This window comes from Anopheles gambiae, chromosome 2 (assembly GCF_943734735.2).
Source record: "Anopheles gambiae chromosome 2, idAnoGambNW_F1_1, whole genome shotgun sequence".
NCBI classification, from domain to species: Eukaryota; Metazoa; Arthropoda; class Insecta; order Diptera; family Culicidae; genus Anopheles; species Anopheles gambiae.
The window spans coordinates 65,229,491-65,247,942 of NC_064601.1; the positions used below are offsets into that span (position 1 = coordinate 65,229,491).

General features: G+C 37.1%; 1 protein-coding gene across 1 annotated transcript; it reads right to left on the minus strand.

The window, feature by feature from the left end:
- Positions 1–12,151: 12,151 nt before the first annotated feature.
- LOC133395106 (uncharacterized protein DDB_G0271670-like) lies at positions 12,152–16,881 on the minus strand. Its single transcript, XM_061663803.1, has 2 exons — positions 16,869–16,881; positions 12,152–12,751 (listed from the first exon to the last, which is right to left on the minus strand). The coding sequence occupies exons 1-2, from the start codon at positions 16,879–16,881 to the stop codon at positions 12,294–12,296; spliced, it is 471 nt and encodes a 156-aa protein (XP_061519787.1). The 3' UTR covers positions 12,152–12,293.
- Positions 16,882–18,452: the final 1,571 nt, after the last annotated feature.

Below are 18,452 nucleotides of genomic sequence, written 5' to 3' on the forward strand. Positions count from 1 at the left end.
ATGCTATAAATTGCACTGTTATACCTGCTCTCGCGGTGCTATAATTATAACTGCTAAAACTAGGGGCGAAAAAACTGCCTAGCTTCTCAAGCTCTTTGATGCGAGGGCTCTGGGGCGGGGAACTTATATGGCGTGCGAGCCCTCGCGCGCCCTCGCAAATCGCTGTCAATTGCATTGCAATTGCACGTGTTTAGTGTTATTTGACGAATAACACCGCAATAAAAAATAAATGATTAATAGAACATAAAGATTATTTTGAAAACCATAAGATTTTGAGCAGATAATACTGTTCGCAACCCTCGCAATGTTTGACGGGCTTAGATAAGTTTCCACGGAACGATTTCTGGACGATGGAAGGGGAAGGCTTCACCATCAAACAAATTCGAGAACGTTTTTGCGTTTCAATGACACGATTCTTTGGTGGATTCAAAAGTTGTAATTTTATGATCGTATACACATAAACACTTTTTTACCTTATGAAAATCAAAAAAATCCTCTAATGAATGTTCTCCCATGCATAGGGATCCTAAAAATAGGTTTAATAACCAAAATTCACAGTTTTCTTTGCATCTATCAAAAGGATACAAGCAAAGATTCCTGTCATCCAGCATACAGCGGATGGCATAAATTGAACGACCATGTTGCCATAGGAAACGGTGGTTTTGACAAGAGTTTTCATGCAGCAATCGTTCTGTGGAATCAAGGCTATTTCTGAAATTTTAGCATAAACCAAATACACTCGAGTAATATAACAACGTTTTGAACTGTCCTAAAAACTATTCTATACAAAAACATTCAAGACTTTTTTTCGTCGTTTTCAGTGTATACGAAACTATGCAATAGTTGAGTGTAAAGTATGCTGTAATAGAATGCGGAGTGTTGGTTAGTGTGCATTAATTGGATTTATAAATCGGTCTAAAAATCAGTAGTATTCATAATACACCAGATTTATGTTTGAAACTTATTATATATAAAAATTTCAAAATATAAATGATGTATATTAGACACACATAACATATTGTGAATATTGCGATTTTATCCATTTCAAATATATGAAATTCGTTGGATGTTCCCTTAACATTGCATGTGAGCGTTTCAACATACACCGAGACTGCAGCTGAGAGATGGCTGTGAGAGAATTGACAACCGGTTTCTCACGCCGGTGTGTGTAGAAGCTCCGGAAAGCGCCGAGATGAGACTTTTAAAATTATGTTGTAAAAATCCATTTGAATCGCTAAAATGAAGTAAAAAAAATTCTTTTACTTTTTAGTAATATTTCTACGATTATTAGACTGCAAAAATGCAAACTGATCAATTATAGTTAAACCATAAACGCCATAAACTGCCAATTTAATTTTTTCTCAGCTCCATTGTTCTTTGCATGCTGAGGAGATTTCTCTCACCGAAAATGCTGTCAGTCTTTTTTCTCAGCATGCTGTCAGCTTTTTTCTCAGCTGCAGTCTCGGTGTATGTAGAAACGCTCTGTAAAAATTTTCTTGAAGATGAGTTCTCTTATAAAAAAAACAACTTACTTTCATGTACACCTTTCCCCAAGTTACGAGACACTCGAGTTACGCGAATTTTTTATTTTGACAATTTATACGTCAAATTGGTACAACGTTCATCCAACAACTGCCTTATTTAAAAAATGCAGTTTTACTAATAGTTTGAAATTACTAAATACACAGAAAAAACCGAATTTTCTCCACAAATTGTATAAAATAAGTAATTATGAAAATTTAATTTTCAAATTGAAAGATAAAAAGATATTTATGATACATGTTTTGGATGAGAAACGTGATATTCGAGTTACGCGAAAATCCGAGTTACTCGAATGTCCTTGGAACGCATTATTCGCGTACCTCGGGGAAAGACTGTATGATTAATTATGCTGTTAACCATGTCGACCAATAACGATTATTAAATTCATGTCTGTATTTGTTTTTTTTTCTACTAGCTCTGCTTTTGGTAACTTTGAACCACCTCCGTTTACATGCACCTTTGTCTTCGTTGTCTTAAACATACGTATATATTCTTAGTAATATAATAATACACTACTACTCATCACTTATTGAACCAGATCAGATCAGCTTATTTCAGAGGAAAGTACACCGCTATATCCTCCTGCATTAGAAAGCATTCTTCCTGTATTTGGCGTGAATGTACGCGAACATGCCGGCTTATACAGGCTTTCGAGACTTTATTTTTTCCTTGCTAAGGGGGGCTTGAACCCACGATGGGCAAGTTGTTGAGTCATTTGATTTGACCACTGTACCACAGGACCACCCACACATTAAATACATACAAATTTTATGAAAAGAGCCTCCCGAATAACGAATGAATCATTGGAACGGATTAAATTCCTTATTATGGGTTCCACTGTACATACACAATTGTTTCATTCAAGATTCCCCGAGTTGTGGAGTAGATCAACGTATGTGCGCAGAACGGTTACAGAGCCGTTCAACGAATGGTGAACACTTTTAACGAAACATCAACCAATTATTGCAACTATTTAATATCTAAAAACTGAAAGGAATGATGACGAAATTTAAGTTTGAATCTGCTTTCATCTCCCCTATGTCCTCTCATTTAATCAAAATAACACGTGTGTTACAACACTCAAGGATATCTCATATTATATGGAAATGCTCAGGGTTGGCTACGCGAAATGATATTTTTTTACAAAACGAATATAAGCCCAATCTGATAACCGCTTTCCATCTACGAAAATGAGTAATGTATATTTGCTCCAGCTGTAGGTGTATTGTTGATTCAAAGCTTCAAAGACCAACTCAAGTAAACATTGCTAATGTGCTTTTGATCACTTTTCAACAATAAGTAAATATTTGAACCACAACTGAAATTCTGATGCATTTGTGAACTTTGTTCAATCGCTACTAAATTCTTGCTTTCCCTAATATCAACGTAGGTTTATGGTACCCGATTTCGTTTCTCTCATGTTTATTTTGTTAAATTTAAAATTTTGTAAGGCTACATTTTAATTGATTTTGTAATAATTTAATAGTCAATTATTGATTTTGAAAGTATTGGGTTAAATTCTTCTTCTTCTTTGGCACAACAACCGCTGTCGGTCAAGGCCTACCTGTATCCACTAGTGAAGTGAGCTTGGCTTTCAGTGTCTTATTGTTACCATAGCAGGATAGTCAGTCCTACGTATGGGGGCACGGTCTATTCGGGGCTTGAACCCATGACGGGCATGTTGTTATATCGTACGAATTGACGACTGTACCACCAGACCGGCCTAGTGGGTTAAATTATTGACAAATAAATTCAAACAATTTAAATAAATCCACGCAAAGTCTAAAATTCTTACAGTAAACGGATTAACTTAGCGGTTTCACTTGTTTAGATTCGATTGAATGAAATTCAGACATGCATTAGTATTTCAGTTGGACGTCAAATGTTTACTTACAGTAGAACAATGTTCAAAAGCAGCTTAACATTGTTTATTTAGGCTCAAAAATGGTGAATTGTTTTAGTTTGGAATGGTAAACTCATTGTTAGCGCCAGTTATTGCCTTCAAATCATCCTTCGATCTAATGATGTTGAATTTAAAATGTGTTAACTGACGTATACCTTTTATTTTGCTTGCTCCTATGCAGTTTTTGTGCTGACAGACGACACAATAGTAGGCTTTGGTCAGTCTTTTCTGTTCTTCTTTGTTTGTGCAAATAGTAAAATTACCTGATGCAGTGTGAAAACTTGTAATAATATAGCATAATGGTGTCACTGGTAACAATGGTTTAATTTGCTTGTGTTATATACTCGTGTATTCGTGTATTTAAATAGTCAAAAAGATAAAAATTGTTACTAGAAATAGATCAGTATCATCGAAAATGACAAATGATATGAAAAGGAATTGAAACCTAACCTTCATACATATGGTTCTACATTTTCCCTTGGACTCATTAACAAACCACAGAAAATATTAGCATACATTTCCCTCGTAGCATTATAGACAGGAAACCGTATAACGAAGAAACACACATACATTCGATACTGAAACATAAAAAGCAACTAAATTAACAAACAAACAGTTTCTCTATCATATAATTATTTGGTTTTTGCTTGTCACTCCATATCTCTCTCTCTCTCTCGCTCTTTCTCTCTCTCTCTCTCTCTCTCTTTCTCTCTCTCTTTCTCTCTCTCTCTTTCTTTCTCTCTCTCTCTTTCTATCTTTTTCTCTCTCTTTTTTTTCTATCGATCTCTTTTTCTCTCTCTCGCTCTCTCTCTCTCTCTATCTCTCTCTCTCTCTCTATCTCTCTATCTCTCTCTCTCTCTCACACACACTCTCCTATTCTTTTTCTTTTTTATTGAGGAGGAACGGTTCAAATATTCCGTATTATCTTTCTTCTATGTAGTACTTCGATTCGTACTATTTCGCATAGGGTTTTTATTTGTTTCTTAAGTTTTTCTTGAATCATTCAGATGACGATTAATTAGTTAAGTTAAGGTCTGATAAAAGTTTGTTATCTTATCAGCCCGTTATTAAACAAACTTTTCTTAACTGTACACATCACGAATGAATCAATGTAGAATATATACCGTACCATATGCAAAATGGAGAAACAAGTGCAATGCTTTATCCCTGTCGAGTTAGGATAAAACCTGTGGTATTCTCCATAAAAATGTGTATTAAAATCCAAGTACTGTATCGATAAAAATGAAGTATTAAAAAATATTAGAAAAATTAAACAGTTTACACAAGCATATTTCATGTTATGTGCAAAGTTTTTTACGAATTAATGTAGTTTACTTTCAAGTATTATGGCTCTGTTTCAACTACTATTTATACCTCTTCGTCTATGCTTTGCAATGGAATAATCGATTGGTTGAATATACAATAGCTCAGAAAGTAGTCTCGTCGTAAAAAAATCGTAACCAAAAAAACCAACTCTCGCAAAACATTGCGAAGGTTTCGTGAATTTTGTTAATGTTTATGTTTTGTTAATTATTTTTTTTTCTTCGCTTTTTATCGTGGAAATAATCATTCACTGTGTTTTGGGGATTTTTCAAAACAAAAAAAAACAATTTTCTTGTTGTTTAGTTTGCTATAATTCGCCATGTTATAACAGTTCTCTAGGATTATAACTGCTAAAACTATGGGCAAAAACAGCGATGGCGAGGCCGCATGGGAATTCGTTCCGACTGCACGAATTTGTTTTGCGAAGCTGTTGATACTTCTCAAGCATTAATTCTAATAGAAAATATTGGGCCTCTTTTAAGATGGTAGGCAAAAATTTCAGCCTGTCAGCTGTTTGCATTGTATAGCAGTTTTCGAGCAGCTATCAAGGTATACTATACAGGTGGGCTTATCCCAAGGTGTATGTTAAGAAAGGTTGTTTTTTATCTCTTCTGCTTCTGAATGAAGATTTGAAAAATGTTTTGTGTATTCGTCAAGCTTCCAGAAAGCTTGTCCGAGCAAAAGTTTCTACCCGTCCTGTCAAAAAGTGACGTTAAAATTTGGTTATAAAAAACGGCCTATACGTCCACTTGATCTACGTACACTTTGACCCTAGATTCCATCACCAGATCTCTTTAATGCACCCTGCGGTAAATGAAAACACGACCTTTTCGACATTTTTGGAGCAGGTATTTGAATCTCATTCTAGCTGTGAGGTTTAAATAATCGAGGATGAAAATCGCAGTCTAGTTTTGTCCCATGTGACATTTGCTCGATTTTTTTTCTATATCTCCTGGACTAGTACTCGATACGCCTGAAATTGTGAATTTTTATGTGATCAACTGTGCTGATTACGCCAAGATTTTCTATACTCGTATAATAGACTGTTTTATCGATACACGATGGCGTCTAGCTCATTTTATATTCATAACTTTGGTTATCAAGAACACAAATAAACTTTGTGCGTGTTATTTTGTGAAAATTTGGTGTTATTTTAATATTTAAATTTGTTATGGCTACATTACCAATTTTATAGATAGGAAACTTTATATACCGGCAAAAACCAAAAAAAGAAATAAAAAAATCACAGTTGATTTTGAAGGGCTTTTTCTAAATATCCTTGAAATTGTGCAGTTTAAGAGAAGTTTAAGGCTCCAATTTCAGGGAAATTGCTCGAATTCTCTATAATCCGTGCTCGAAAATGTCAATTGGGGTGTGTGGTTTTGTATGGAGTGTTGGCATGATTTCTGCCACCAACTGTCCAACTCAATTTACAGGGTTTTCGAGGATTATATAGACATGTTCAGCGAGTTGTAGATTCGTTCAGGCATATAATAGACTCTTTCAGCGAGATATAGAATTGTTCGGAAGTAGGCGTTGACATGTTCGGTTATACTGTAGAGCTGTCACTTTCGTGCCCCTTACCGTATTAATACACGATGCGCAATCTCAGATTGCGCATATATTCGTTTTATCAAAACATAAGTCATTTCGCGTAGCCAACCCTGAGCTATAAACGTCATTTCCATACATTTTCAGATTGCGCCAAGATTGCGCATAAATTTTCAAGATTATATGTCCGAGATATATAAAGTTTTTTTGACAGATAAATATATCAAACCGACCCGTTTGACAGATAAATATATGCGCAATCTGAGATTGCGCATCGTCTATTGCTACGGTTAGACTGCAGCTTGGATCGTTTTCACCAGGAGGTAAACAAACGGAAAAAAATTTCAAAAAAATAATCTTTTAGCTTTTTTAACTAATTCATGTATTAAACAACTTGAGGAATGATTATTAGCTATTTTTAGGATATTAAACAATGAAAAATGGAACCCTGCGGCACAGTGTGTAAACAAAACAAATGATAACACTACAGAATCGCTGAACATGTCAACGCCTACTTCTGAACAATTCTATATCTCGCTGAAAGAGTCTATTATATGCCTGAACGAATCTACAACTCGCTGAACATGTCTATATAATCCTCGAAAAGCCTGTAAAAAAATTTGCTAATATTGTGAAAGGCCCCATTATTGGATTGGAGACATTCCACTATGTAAAGATATTTTTACTCGATCCTGCAGTTGCATGGATATAGCTATCGATGCATCACGCATAATCGGAAGTTCCAGATACACAAACTTTTTCACGATGAAAACACCAGAAAAAAAAACAATTGCACTGGAATTTTGCATGGAAACTATTCAATGAGCATAATCAGAACGGACTGACACACGTTCATTATATGCTCTTCCTATGTAGGCAGTATTGTAATGGCAGAACAAACTAATGGCGGGTCAAAAAGTTTGTTATGAACAATGGACAAATGCATTCTTATGCTTTTCTGATTTGTATTGTTGTACTAAGTGTCTTTGTAGGCACGGAAAAAAGAAACTCTATGGACTTGTTATGTATCGTTAAAAAATTATATCTGATGATTCATTCAACAGAATTTTTGCTGACATTTTGGTACATTCTACTTATTTAGATTCCTTCAACACCCTACACTAACGCCCACCCACCATGTTGATCTCTGTATTGTATTAATCTATTACTTTTCTATCCAATATTTTGCCTATTTATTGTAAAACGCTAGCGTGTTTTGTGTTATGCTTTCTTATGCTCAGTAATTTGCTAATTTAATATAGAAGGCATTCATTTCAGACTTCCTAGTATTGGAAAAAAAAATATTTCCTCTAATGTTTTTATGAGTAAGGTGATTTTTTCTGTGAGTTGATGATACTTGTCTAATGCATTTTCTGCATTATAGCTATGAAATCTTTTATGAATGTGAACCACGACACATGAATGTTTTCACTTCTTGCAATGTAATTGTTTAAAACATATCATCAGCATTTGAGTTTCTTTACCTACCGGGATCGGAATTCATATTAAACAAAAATTAATCAAACTAGACGTTGCTGACCAGCTGTCCTGATTTCATTATATATACTACTCGAACCCTCTTCGTAATCATCATCGTCCAACAGCAGTGTAATGATTGTATGGAGTTTCAGAAGATAGGTTTACCCATTAGTATACGGCATTATTATATTAAACGTAAATCTTCATATACCTCCATGTAATCAGTAGATAGCAGCACCGTGTCACATTATCGCAATTTTAACAACGTACATGTCATTTATGTGCCACGCAAACCACTCAACTCAATAGAGAAACTTACCGATGAGACCTATGTTACTGCTGCTAGCCAATATTTGTTTGAATAAATGCGTTTACTTGTATATTATTTTTTATGAACAAAGGGTACAAGGATTATTTTACGATGAAATTTTTCTTACTGTCTCTCGTCAAAGTTGACACGAAATCCGCAGCACCAATAGTGGAAAGAATTAATTGCTTGTGGAATTTAAGCCATAATGGCCATATTACATTGGATAAGTTGGGAAGAAATTAAATCCACAAAGACATTTTGAAAATGAATAAAAAAAAGTGAAAATTTGCATGCCCGTGGTCAGTTTCGTGCCGAGAGGAAATTAACTGTCAGAATGTCAAATAAAAGGTAAACAAAATATTATTTTCATTTAAATGAAAGGCAGCACAAGAACAGAGATGATTTCATCATGATATCAATCGTTTTGATCGGTCCAGCAGAATAATTACAACTAAAACCAATTCTGATTTGATGCTTGTTATAACACTAGCAAGAAGAATTTTCATGTCAAATCGCTCACTGGAATCGAACATGAAAGAATAGTTCCGATTCCACCTATCCAATGTAATATGGCAAAAATGCGTCTCGCCAAGGACGGAACTCCATGTTCAAAAGCAGAAAATGTATAAGAGTCAGACAAGAGATATAACTCATCGTGCGACGAAACGGGGTAGCGTTTTCCTATCTATTTTACAGTTTTAGGATCCGATCGTAGTCAAAATTTTGTAAATGGGTACGTATCCCATATTGACTGTGCTTTATTATGGCCTCGAATGTCTCGAAGTGATTAATCATCAGGTAACACTGTTTTAATAACAAATATTGTTACGGCATTGGTGCTATTGGTATCATCAGAATTGTTATGTACATCGTAATTATTATTACTAATACGACAATTTTTGTTAAAATTATGTATATCGGCAGTGAAACTTGGGACGTCCGTGCTAATCTTGGTATTTTCAATGTCATTGTTGCTATCGGGTGTGTTCATCTTAATTAGCCTTTTGGAAGTCATTCTCAGTGATGAATTTATTCTGGTCTGCATGCTGGCTGCAGTAGAATCGGACGCCAATTCTTGCTCCTTGGTTGTCGATAACGACATCGGGGTAATTTCATGCAAAAAGGAACATTCTACCATCGAGTAGTTATGATTTCTTTTGCTATACAAAGGCTCATGATCGTTCAGGCAGTGATCTTCATCAGTAACTCTACTGCAGTACGAGCAATTTTGTTCCAGCTTCTCTTGACGTTTATCACAAGAACTTCGATTAATGTTCGATGGCAATGTTACGACTCGATCGATCATTCGCTACCTAATATTGGCAGAATTTAGAACGAAGGGTACATAAAACATTTTGCTCTCCAGGAGCAAACTAGCTGCCGTTTGAATCTGCAATAAAGCAATGAGTGGTACGTAAATCAGTAAGTAAGTATTTAAATATGTGATGTGGCTTTTTAACATAACAGTATTATAATTTACCTCTGGAATATGCGCCAGAAGATCACTCAGTCGATTGGGATTATGTGGAACAGTGTGTTGCAGATAACTTCTAAGTACTTGTACGTATCTTTCTTGTATGCTTTCCAGCTCAACTTCTATTTCGTGATCATGTCATGCAACAGAAACGCGCAACGATAAAAAGTATGAAAAACGTTTTCATTAAAGCAGGAATACATATTGTGTTAATCTGTCATCAATTACCTGTATTAAGTAGAATGTACACCTTCAGACAAACATACTCTTCCATTTTTAGTTTAATTCTACGAAACATTATCGTAATTTGGGTCATTTTCTCCACCATTTGGCCAACGTCGATCTTAAGTTGCTCTATAGATATTGGATGTCCCATTAGGGTCGTAAGGCAGGATTGTAACGTATTCAAATGGGCAGTTATCTGATTAGAAATTAGAATTCATGTGATTATAATTTAGAATTATGTTGATGTGATTAGAAATTAGAATTATGTTCATGTGATTAGAAACTCAAAATAAATCCTCAATATTTGTATTGAATAAGTATCACTCACCTCTTCAGTGAACTCGGGATCATTTTTATCCGGTGTTAGCACCAGTCCTGCACTTTGCGTTTGGGTAACACTGATATTCTTCTTACCATGCATAGCTTGGTAGGCAGCCGTTGTTAAAACCAGGATCTCATGCCACTTATCCGTCAGCAATTTAGTATGTATTTCGACAGGAATGTCCGTATAAAACGGAAGCTTGCGTGTCCACGAGACCAGCTTGTGTACGATCGAGTCGCCAATATTACACAGCTTGTCACCAATCTCTGACTTATCTGCGAGGAATTCACTAAAATGCGGCAGAGTTGCTATATCTTCCATTGCATCACAGTCAATTAGGGTGTGTATCATATTCAAGGCCTGTTCGTACGAAATCGATCTATCCTTAGATGAGCTTACGGCATTATCAAGCCTGTGTCGTAAATGCACGATCTCACTCGGATTGGTGAGAGCGGTTTTGAGGATGGTACCGTTCATTAAGTTCAAATTCATGCTCTCTGATTTAACCAACGCTGGGGAAGTTGTCGAAGGCAGATGATGGTGTTGAAGGTGCGTTGATAAATGTGCGTGCTGATACGCATTTGAAGACTTTGGACTTTCCGCGATTCCAACAGAACCAATACCGCTGCCTAGTTGCAGCGAACCTCCTGCTCCTACTCCGATGTCACTAAGATTAGTGATAGCGGCTCCAATGGCACCAGAACCTTGCTGTAACTTAGTGGTATTCGATTTCAGGTTACTCTTTTTATGTTTCTTATATTTAACTTTATACAAGTTATAAACAGCTCCACTATTTCTACCACCGGGCATACGATCTTCTCGAACCGCTGAAATCAGGTTTTAGAACATTTGCCAAGTTAATAAGGAGTCAAAGTGGAACAATGTGTAAACTCAAGTAAACACTATCATAACCAATTTTTATTTTTTTTTTTAATATCACCATTTTCGTGAAAGCTTACCTTGAAGCACCATGCCTTGCTCGATACACTTTTTAAACCTACAATACTGGCAACGGTTGCGCTGAGCCTTTGTTATCTCACAAGTTCCATCAGCTACACATGTATATACTCGACGATTCTGCACAGTTCGCTTGAAGAACCCTTTGCACCCTTCACACGTGATTATGCCATAATGTAATCCTGTTGCTTTATCTTCACATATCATGCACACCAACGGTTGATCGTCATCGTCCGGTGGCATGTCGTCTAATATTTCCTGCAAATATATGTAACAAAATTTCAGTTATTTCACATTATGTTACGATAAAAAAAATTTACCTTTTTCGGCCCACCCGCAGATCCTGTACCAGACAAGCTCCAAGATATATTTTGTTGTTGCTGCTGCTGTTGAGATGTAAGGTTAAGAGCTTGCTGTTGTTGCTGAGATCCCGTTGATGAAAATTGAGCATAGTCCCCGGCCCACAGCCGCTCCATATTAAGTGGTAAGTTAGTGCGAACATGGTTCGTTCCCTGCCAAGATTGAGTATGACCTGCGACAACAGCCGCTGCGGCAACCGTTACTGCAGCTGCAGTTGGCGACGTATTCGGTACAACTGACTGTCCCAAACTTAAGAGAAGATGTGCTGCCTCTTCGTTGTTACTATTTTGCGACACAGTGTTGTGGGAACTATTGTTGCTGTTGCTATTGTCGATGATTTCAGAACTACTACTATTGCTAGTATTTGCATTCTGTTGATTCTGCGAATGTTGATGATGTGTCAATTGTTGTTGTGGATGATGCTGCAGTTGGGTTCCGAGATTGTTTCCTGCGTTGTTGCTACCTACCGTGGCTATACCAGACACCGAATCGGTGTCCGTACTTCCACTTCTAACAGTATTTGTTGAATTAGTGTTATGGACTTTTTGCAACGTAGTATCGTAGCTCCATACCATCGTACGTACGCCGCATGATTCACCCATTATTACAGTCGGTGTCATACGTGCAGGGGTTTGTGATGCATTTGACCCCGAGCTACTAGGATGATGCTGTGGCGATTGCTGCTGTTGGTGATTATGAGGAGAATGTTGTTGTTGCTGCTGCTGCGTTTGTTGTTGATGCGTGTGGTGGGGAGATAATATCTGACTTCTTATAGGTGGCAAAGGACCACCTATAACTTCTGGTTTTACGCCATTAATTCGGTGAGGTGTCATAACTCCGGAAGATACTACTGCAGTTCCAGATAATGCTGCGGGACTTGGCCATACCATGCGATGATTTTGTTTTTGGTGATGCTGTTGATGTTGTTGCTGATGCTGTTGATGTTGTTGCTGATGTTGTTGCTGCTGTTGCTGTTGCTGTTGCTGTTGCTGCTGCTGCTGCTGCTGCTGCTGCTGCTGCTGCTGTTGCTGCTGCTGCTGCTGCTGCTGCTGCTGCTGCTGCTGCTGCTGCTGCTGCTGCTGCTGCTGCTGCTGCTGCTGCTGCTGCTGCTGCTGATGCTGCTGCTGCTGATGCTGCTGCTGCTGCTGCTGCTGCTGCTGCTGCTGCTGCTGCTGCTGCTGCTGCTGCTGCTGCTGCTGCTGCTGCTGCTGATTCTGCTGCTGCTGATGCTGCTCCTGCTGCTGCTGCTGCTGCTGCTGCTGCTGCTGCTGCTGCTGCTGCTGTTGTTGTTGTTTTGGTTGTTGACTTAATAACGCATTTGTTTCATTTTTCACACGAAACAATAAAGCAGTATCACGAATCGGATTACGCATCGACAGACAACCAACCGTGGATGCAAACGAAGACGTGGTTGTAGGTAGATTGTTTGTTGTGAAATTCCCAGCTGGACTTAATGCACCAACATTAATAGTTCTTCCTATCGATGGAGGTTGATGCTGAAGGTGGAATTGCTGTTGATGTATCGATGATGCATGTTCGCGTTTGACAATCACCTGAGGTTTTTGTGTACCACACGATGAACCCATGGGCACAGGACTGTTTGGGTGACGGTATGAAATAGATTGATGCGGAGATATCGGTGGTTGCATCGGGCCCATTTGGTTAACATTTCCCATTGGTCCTGGACTGGCGGACTGACGTATAATTGCCGCATGAGAAAGAGCTACGGAACCGGACGAATTTGGTGATTTTAAACCGCTGCTTGCACTACGTTCACGTTTTATAATTAGCTGTTGGGCATTATGAACCTCCGAAAAACTTGTGTGAACAGTGCGATGGTTGTTCTGCACAATCAAATGTTTTTGTTGACGTTCCTTTTTTATGCGAATCTGTTGGTGCATTGCTTGCAACATTTGTTGTTGCGTTATAATTACATGCTGCTGCTGGCTAGAGTTATTAGGCACTGCGCTACTAATGTTTCCAGCACAGGCTATAACTTGACTAGAAATAATCTTTGAAGGTAATCCACCAACTTCAGTGAATGATTTTTGAGGATGAAAGGATAACGACAATGAGGATTCCTCTGAGGCGGTAGTGTTAGTGGCAGTGTTAATCGTAGTGGTAGTGTCACTGAACGTTGAAGAGTCTATCCTCAACGGTGATATGATGTTCTGCCTACTTTTATGATCATCATTCATTTCGTTTCCATCTCTTTGATTACGATTTGAAATACCAGTATTTTTATTAGAGTCGTTGTAAAAAAAATTTTGGTCACTTGATACGATGATGGAGTTGGGTATCGATGAACACGAAGAAAATATCGATGATGTAGATGCCGATGTGGATGACGATAGTGTGGATAAACACGGTGATTCTGTCAACTTTGTGGAAAGAGGTGGCAACGATTGCTGCTTCCGCATTCCTAGTGTTACCAGAGTCGTAGCTGCTGCCGCTACAGCAGCTGCAGCCGTCGCTGTGTTTCCCGTGCTATTACCTTGCGGGTTTGAGAGGTTATTGTTTTTCATTCGTGATAACGGGGGAGTAACAAGGACCGTTGCATGATGTTGTGTTTGATCACTACTAAACAAAGTTCTGACGTTGTCAGTACATGAGTTTATTGCAGTACCGCTTGCAGCCACTCCGTTTTGTGCTTTCGTACAATCTATATCATTTTCCACACCAACACTCTCCTCGTCGTATTGCTGGTGTAGCGACTCAATGGATTTTATTAGTATTGCATTGGTGGTTTTGCTACTAGCGCCACTATCTATGTGACATGTTGTTGTAGTGGTAGGGACAGCACACCGAATGTTGTTAGTATTATGGCCGGTATGTATTTTGATACTGGGAGCGCTATCTAATCGTACATAGTTGCTATTGTCGAGAACGTTGTCACAAATACTGCTACTATTTCTCTGTTCTTTAGTACTCGTCGATGTAGTTGTAAAATTGATCGGAGGATTGACCGAACGAGGTCGTTGTTCATCAGCTACAGAACGTATAACACTAGCAGCGGATAGGTTTGATGCACTGCTCTGACCACCATTTATACCGTCTGTGTGTTCCTCTGTGAACACATCTGGTGAACAGTCGGGGGACACTATATTACTACTCTCATACGCATCGTCCTTCAGATTAATGGTATTTAGTACAGTAGCGTTGTCATACCTGTTTATTGTTGGTTTTGTCGATGGTTTTGAAAGCAAAGTGTCTGTTGCTGCTAGATTGCTACCGTCTGATTCATAGCTGGTGAGAATATCCCCTTCTTCCTGACCACGGCATGCATTTCTATCCTTTAATTCGTTTCCATTCAAACAATTTGCATGGTAATTGCTGGTGATTTGTAAATCAACATTTTCGTTAATACCAGCACTATTGCTACCGCCATCATTTGCAGATGTTTGTATACCACTAGCGGTGGAGCACACTTGCTCTTGTTCTTCATCTACACTTGATGGCGAAGTTGGTGACGAAGTTAAGGCGTCAGGTGGATCCTTTTGCAGCCCATCTTCGCTGATTTCCATCAAACGGCCCTTTTGTGGCAGGCCTAGATGCGCAGGCTGCTGATCACACATCTTCGGTGACACAGGCTGCAGAAGGTCTGGTGACGATGTGCTCGTTTCAGCAATGGATTCGCCGTCGCTGCTACATCGTGAGTCAACTTTTCGTCTCTTTAGTTTCAAATCTTGAAATAGGCTCATTTTATCGAGCTCGCTGTATGGTCCACGGCTCAGTGTCATAATTCCTGGAACATAGTAACAACAGAAACAAAAAAGACAACATGATTAGACAACGTTTTGTAGCTGCAGGCTTTATGTATTATTACCATAATTTTAAAACAGGACAAGTATAAAGTACAAGACAGAAAAAATATTTAATTGATATATTTTATGTAAATAACTTGTTCTTGTTCAAATTTACTTGTTTAGATGTGGCATTATAGTCGGAAATTGTACTAACAACCAGCTGCAGCTAAAAGTCTAGTCGGCAATTTGTGATAGAACTAACCTGCCCTAACAATTAATCCAATTACCGACAGCTAACCATACAACGATGCGTTGAAAAATGGCATGTTTCCCGACCTACATCCAAAACGCCAAGAATATATTTTTGGAAATTTGATGTGTGTGAATGTATACCTCTACTAAACCATTCCAAATGTGCAGAAACGTTATCGTCATTGCTGATATTGACGTTACTATAATATTACTAATTTCGATGACAACTTGCGCTTGCATATATTTGGGAGATAATGGTATTTGATTTAATGCTTATGCAGTTTTTTTGCATTTTCAAATCTAGTGTTTTTGAATAGCTCCAATCACTAAACTGTGTTTTTTTATCGTTCCTAATGAAGTATTGTTTTAAAAACGTGTTCCGTCACGTCATCTTTTACTCCTCTTTTACACAAACGGGAATAGCATTTGTCATATTGCATGTCTTATTTATATATTTCTTTATCCATTTATTTATTATTCAGTCCATTTTATGGCCGGGTAGTATTGCTTGCAACTTGCAAAACATATATCGTTTTTTCATTTTTGTCAGGTTTTTATCCTCTTTATTTTATTAAGATTTTTCACGTTTGCTTTCTGTACTCTATTTTTGTACTCTATATTACGTTAGCACGTTTACGTTAAAAGTACTCTATTTTTAATTAATATTTTCCATGTACTGCATGAATCGATGGTTTTCCTTTAGTGAATTTCAACATTGCAAACATTCTAGCTATATTATAAGAACATTTTCAAACTACTATCCTCGATATCAATATTATATACTTAAAGAAATACATATAATCGAATAAGTTTTCAAAATGCGAATAAATTATCAACCCATTCCATCAACATAAAAACGTTCACACATTGCTAATGTTCGTAGACAGTCCTTGGAATGGCTAAACAAGCTTGTGGTGATTCGATGAACTTTTCACAGAGCGGAGAATCTAAATGCATGTAATCGTCAATGGGAAAACTATCTGAAAATAAATTGACACTACTTTTGCACCTTTCCTAATGTTATAATCTTCAACACTACCTTAAAGAGTGAGTGATTTTGTAGAGCTTTTATCTTAAACAAATATATAAGAGGATATAACGAATTAAAAGCAACCAATTTTTAAGAAACTGTACGACCAATCAAATATTAATATTATCTAACAGATGCAAGAATTATGCAAGATGAATCTACGAGAGTTACCAAAATCAACCTTCCAGAAACTTAAAGCCTCTATCATCAAATGGAGTTTAATTTTCATTCTTCCATAATTTCTTTTCATGTATAATAAATTATTTGACGGCAAGCGATAATGATAAAGGATACAGAAATGATTTGTATTTTACTTTTACACAATTTTATTCAATGTATCTGCTTTGATAGAAACATCGGTGACATTTGTCAATTAATACAATGCTCAAATTACCTAATGATGTCATTTTTGATGCTTCCTGCTTTCCCCCGAAAACTGCATCAATTGAAATACGATTTTGATTTTAGCAAAATCGGTATTTTTCGCACATTGTCAGGAAGCAGTATTTCAAATATTTATCACAATCGATCGCACGTCAGTTTTCGCATAACCACTAAACGTTTACATTGTAGCTTAGATTTATTATCTAGCATCACGATATCAAAGTTATGGTTTCAGGCAAACACCTCTAAAAGATGTTGTGGTGTTTTAAACTTGTTTTTATGAAATAAATATAGTGCAGAATGTTTTATTCACAACTAGAAAAAACTCTGATTTATGAATTTTGGCATAGATTTAGTGGCTAACAACGGCACGAGTTGAAAAACGTTTTATTTTTATTCGTGCCATAGCACTATCACAGCGAATAAATTCAAATACGAACACACCATTTCTTAACTTCGATGTACATGCAATTTCTTCATGTATATGCTAAAATACTATTGTACTGCATTTCTCATTTTCACCGTATTTTAGATTAAACGTATTAAACATTCTGTACTGCCAACAGCAGTGAGAGTAGCACTGTTCCAGCATTTTGAATTTAAAATATTTTCCATACAAATATTCACAACCACACATACATTGTCACTCTTTTGGTGTAATTATAAAAAATACAAATATCTGATTCGCACTAACAAATCCTTTACACAAAATCACACAAAAGTAACTTGCACTCATTGAATCTCATACACTGAATCGTCATGAAAACAGTTTAAGTCTTTTTCTCGCATTACATGCACTCTCACTTTTCATAGTCAACTACTAACACCATCGCGCATAAGTACTAACTTATAAACTCAGAACAAACCGGAAAAAGATAGAATAAGTACACATTCATATCATATCAACAATAGCTGTGTTCAAAAGTTTTGCTTAGCAATACATTAAGACAACGATCACTGGTTGAGAATATTGAACGCCTTTACAACACTGAACTATAGACGTTCATTTCCACAATATGCCCCGAATATAGGAGTTAACAATCAACACATTTTAGTTTCTTATTCATACCACACCAAGATCAGTTGGAAGAAGGTGTAACAGGAATGACATACGCACACACTAGTAGATTTGCACTTATTTAATAGAGTAGTGTACAACCATACATTGTGCAACGAACACGATCACAATCGAGCTGTTTCTTTTTCTTTGTATTGGCGGATCTGTTTACTTTTTTCATTCCAAGTGGAGAGATTGCAGCTGCTTGCGATGCTGTGTTAGATCACTGCACTCGCTCAATGTTGCACTACATCAAGGATTTCCGTGTTTATGATTCGCAGATCCAGTGTAGCAACACTTTGATTTAAATTGACGTATGCTGAAGGATTCAGGAACTGATGACAGAATTCACCTCGCTAAGAGAATTTTACACACTTCTCTATTTTATAAGTATACAACAATTCGCTATTTAATTTTCATTCAAGCAAAAAACTTTCTCGTCACTGGTTTTGGTATAATTTCTCACTTCATCTCTTGCCATTCAACTATTTGTATGCGTTTTAATTTGATACACTTGCATTTGACTTCAGGAAAAGT